The sequence below is a fragment of the Trachymyrmex septentrionalis genome, unplaced genomic scaffold (assembly GCF_001594115.1).
Source record: "Trachymyrmex septentrionalis isolate Tsep2-gDNA-1 unplaced genomic scaffold, Tsep1.0 scaffold29, whole genome shotgun sequence".
NCBI classification, from domain to species: Eukaryota; Metazoa; Arthropoda; class Insecta; order Hymenoptera; family Formicidae; genus Trachymyrmex; species Trachymyrmex septentrionalis.
Window position 1 is genome coordinate 805,501 of NW_017305451.1, and position 3,618 is coordinate 809,118.

At 31.9% G+C, this 3,618-nt stretch overlaps 1 protein-coding gene across 5 annotated transcripts in view; it reads left to right on the plus strand.

Moving 5' to 3' along the window:
- The window catches only part of LOC108749437, a 16,735-nt gene extending 14,173 nt beyond the window's left edge, over nucleotides 1–2,562 (plus strand). For all 5 annotated transcript variants that reach the window (XM_018488159.1, XM_018488160.1, XM_018488158.1 and 2 more), the window contains 2 exons: nucleotides 1,900–2,183; nucleotides 2,351–2,562. In XM_018488159.1, coding sequence (XP_018343661.1) covers nucleotides 1,902–2,183; nucleotides 2,351–2,464 — 396 coding nt within the window. In that variant the 5' untranslated portion in view covers nucleotides 1,900–1,901 and the 3' untranslated portion in view covers nucleotides 2,465–2,562. The remainder of the gene's footprint in view (nucleotides 1–1,899; nucleotides 2,184–2,350) is intronic.
- Nucleotides 2,563–3,618: the final 1,056 nt, after the last annotated feature.

Consider the following 3,618-nt stretch of genomic DNA (forward strand, 5'->3'; position numbering starts at 1 on the left):
TATATCGTTCTCGGACGATTGCGATTTCCGAGTTAATACGGTGCGACGATATATTATGCCGAATCAGATGATTGTTGGCTCCGCGTGACGCCATACGAGTGATTTCAACAATGCACGCTCGTTTTTCTCCATCTTCCTCCTTTCCTCTCGCGAGTCATCTCGCACCTCGATTCGCGGAGTGCCGCCAGCACCCATTTGTCTTCCCAATCCGCGTACGCGTGAGTATGGCCGAAATGTGCCGAGAAAGGAAAGCATGTACCTCCGAGTGCATTAACCTGGCGAATGCAGCGAGAAGAGAAGCTACCGTACTGCGTCATCCTGCAACACGGTGCACGTAACCTGCGGAGTTAATGCACTCGGCTGTATCACCTGCTCCACTGTACATCATAGTAATTACGCGAATAACGTGGAATTCATTCGTTAGCGCTCACGGCGAAAGCCGACGAATCAAACCAGTTTGTGTTAACGAACGCGCGTAAAAAGCGCGGTGTTCCATTCGCGATCATTAAGAGCGTAAGGAGCACAAAGAGAAGAGAAACCTTATCTCTGGCACTGCACTCTGGTGTAACTTCGAAAGTCTATTCGATCCTTAACTTTACGAGACGTCCCTACGAAAGTTATTAAGAACGCGTGAGCATTTAAAGTGGAATCTCTGGGATTATCTCTAACAATATAAAAATAAATTGGGACGCTGGCGCGTAATCTTTGGTGTATTATAGATATTTTTATAGTGCATGAGCTTTTGTTATTATAAATAATAAACAAAGAATAAATATGTAAAAAGATAGAAGTGTACATATTTGAATTTTCATAAAGCTGTAGCACATAATTGCAGTTTTTAAGATACGGGCTTTTAAGATACTTTAAAAATAACCTAATGTTTACGTGCGAAATATCATGATAGGCTGATGGAGTTTCGCAGCTTTAAAACGTTCGCGATGCGATTTGTTAACTCATGATAAATTTGGTCACTCGCATTACACTTTTATTATTAGTACGTATTAACTTTGCGTCTATAATTTGAAATTTTTTTGGCACAAGCAAATTTTGTTCTAAAATTTCTTCATTTTTTTTAACTTTTATTAAGTAAAGATTTGCACATTTGAGTTCGAAAACCTATTTTGTTGTATTTTAATGTAATGGGAAAATTATTTGCACATTACTACAAAAATTCTCACATCTTGATATATGTCCGAAAAGTTTATTATAAATTACTCATCATAAATACGGAATATTATGAGAAGAAACAAACAAAATTCGACTACGTTGTGGATTATAGCCCTGTCATGCAAGGACATTTTTTTCAAATTAACTTTCTAAATTAACAATTGGATCTAAATGTAATTAAAATTATTAATTAAAATTATTTTATATATAAGAGCCATAAAAAACCACAAGTAATTAAATTATATCAACAACAACTCATATTTCCAGTGATAACGACGATGACGAGGATAGTCATTATGATTGTCATCATAATGTTGATTTTAGATTTGATTTCGCATGAGTAAGGATCTTCTCCTATCTTTTTTTAAGATATTCCCAAGTAGGAAGTGGTGAGAAACTTGTGCAGGAGTTGGTTGCCACTTCTCAACTTAACGCTGATGAAGAACGATTTCTAAATCTGGCTGTTATTGACGAAGAATATAGTGACAGATTTCAATAAATTTTATAGTTTCAATAAATTTTATTTGAGAAGATATTAATTCCTGATTAGTAATCTATGCTTAAGAAGTTCGGACAAATCCAAATAAAATGGATCAGATTTCAAATCAAAGTTTATTTTTTAATATTAACCCTTTCTCTCTTTATCATCTAAATCTAATCTAAACTCTATCAATTATAAAAAGATAAAACCAGGGGCCTAACTTAATCATTAAAAAGTTTCATTTTTCTTAGTAATGGAAGAAAAGATTGGCATTATCCGATGCAACAACCAACGCCGTGATGTACGTAGACGTTCTTCAGACGACAGTATCAACAATCGACACCATTGTGTGCGTAGAAGATTTTCTTCAGACAGCGATGGCAACGAGCAGCAAGAACGCAGGAACATTGACATCAGTCGACTCCATCGTGTGCGTAGGAGACTTAATTTCGACGACGGTGACAACGACAATCCACAGGAACGTGAGAATATCAACAATCATTTTTTAGAAGAAAGGCGAATACAATTGGAAGAGGTGAGAAACAAATCATTTTCTTTAATGAATTAAATTCGAATTTAACGGTTGTTAAAATTATTTCTCATCACATAATAACTGTGTCTTGATAAAGTAATTATACGTGAAATATTGCAGAAATTAGACATCGATTGACATTTAAAAATAAAAAGTTTATTGATGCGTAGGCCATGAAGAAGTGGGATTTTGACTTTCTGCGCGGAAGGCCAGTGGAGAATCCTGTTCGTTATGAATGGGTACAACTTGATGAACAAGGAAATGAAATTTTGAATTTAAGATAAATTAGGATAAATTCACGAGAAGAATGCGCGGAGAAAACAGAAAATAATGCAAAAAATTCGTTTGCAAATAATGCAAACAAATCGACGGGTGAAAAAAAAAACAATGCGGCAAAAGAATCAAATTGTGATATTATTTGATAATAAGCAAATTTTAATTACGACATTGTAATTTTGCAAGCGTAATAAGACATAAATTATTAACTACGTAAATTTTTTTGTAATACGTATGAATAATTTTTTATTAATAACGAATTACTTATAAATTTTTTCTAAAAAGATTAGAATGGTTTTTTATACAAGTAAGGAGAATAGTGAGCCCAAAATTTCACAAAACATAATTATGTTTACAGAATGACAATTTATAAACTGGAATTTATAAAGTGGTGGCTCATTAATTCTTTCAAATTGACTGACTCTTAAGTTTCTAGTCAAAGAAGACATGATGTCAAATCATATCTCCAAGATAAGAAACCAAAGCTAAATTCTTAATTTTAATTAACTTATTAAAAGAGATATCTGAAGATATACATGTACATGTATATGTATGTAAGCGAACCGAATTCTAGGATTTGGTATCTAATTAATTTTATTTATACTTTTACATTTATTTATAGTTTTACAACATGACATATATTATGTGATATTATTCAATTTAATGTCCATAAAAACGAATGTGCAATACATGTTATTCAATCAATATTTTTATTATTTTAAAGTACATCCGCGCAGTTTAAAAGAAAGATCTGTGAAAAATCTATAGAAAAATATACATATTTCTGTAAAATTATAAAATTGCGATATTTTATATATGTGTTTCCCTTATCTTTCCTTCTCACTTCAGATTACGTCTAATGAAGAAAAGGGAATTGTTATACGCGCGCTTGGCACTGCGATGCTTAATGCAATTATACAAGTTATATAATCTAATTTATATCAATTTATATTACGTTAAAATAAAACATCTTACGACAAACAACTATATCCTACAGCATTTATCACAAAACGTCTATAAATCGAATATACTGAAAAAAATTTATTAAAACTTAATACATATTTTTTGAATAGTACTAAGTAAAAATTTACTTATAGTAAATAAATATTTATTCAATAAAAAAATGATAATTAAATCAAATTAATGGTTTTTGTATCAAATA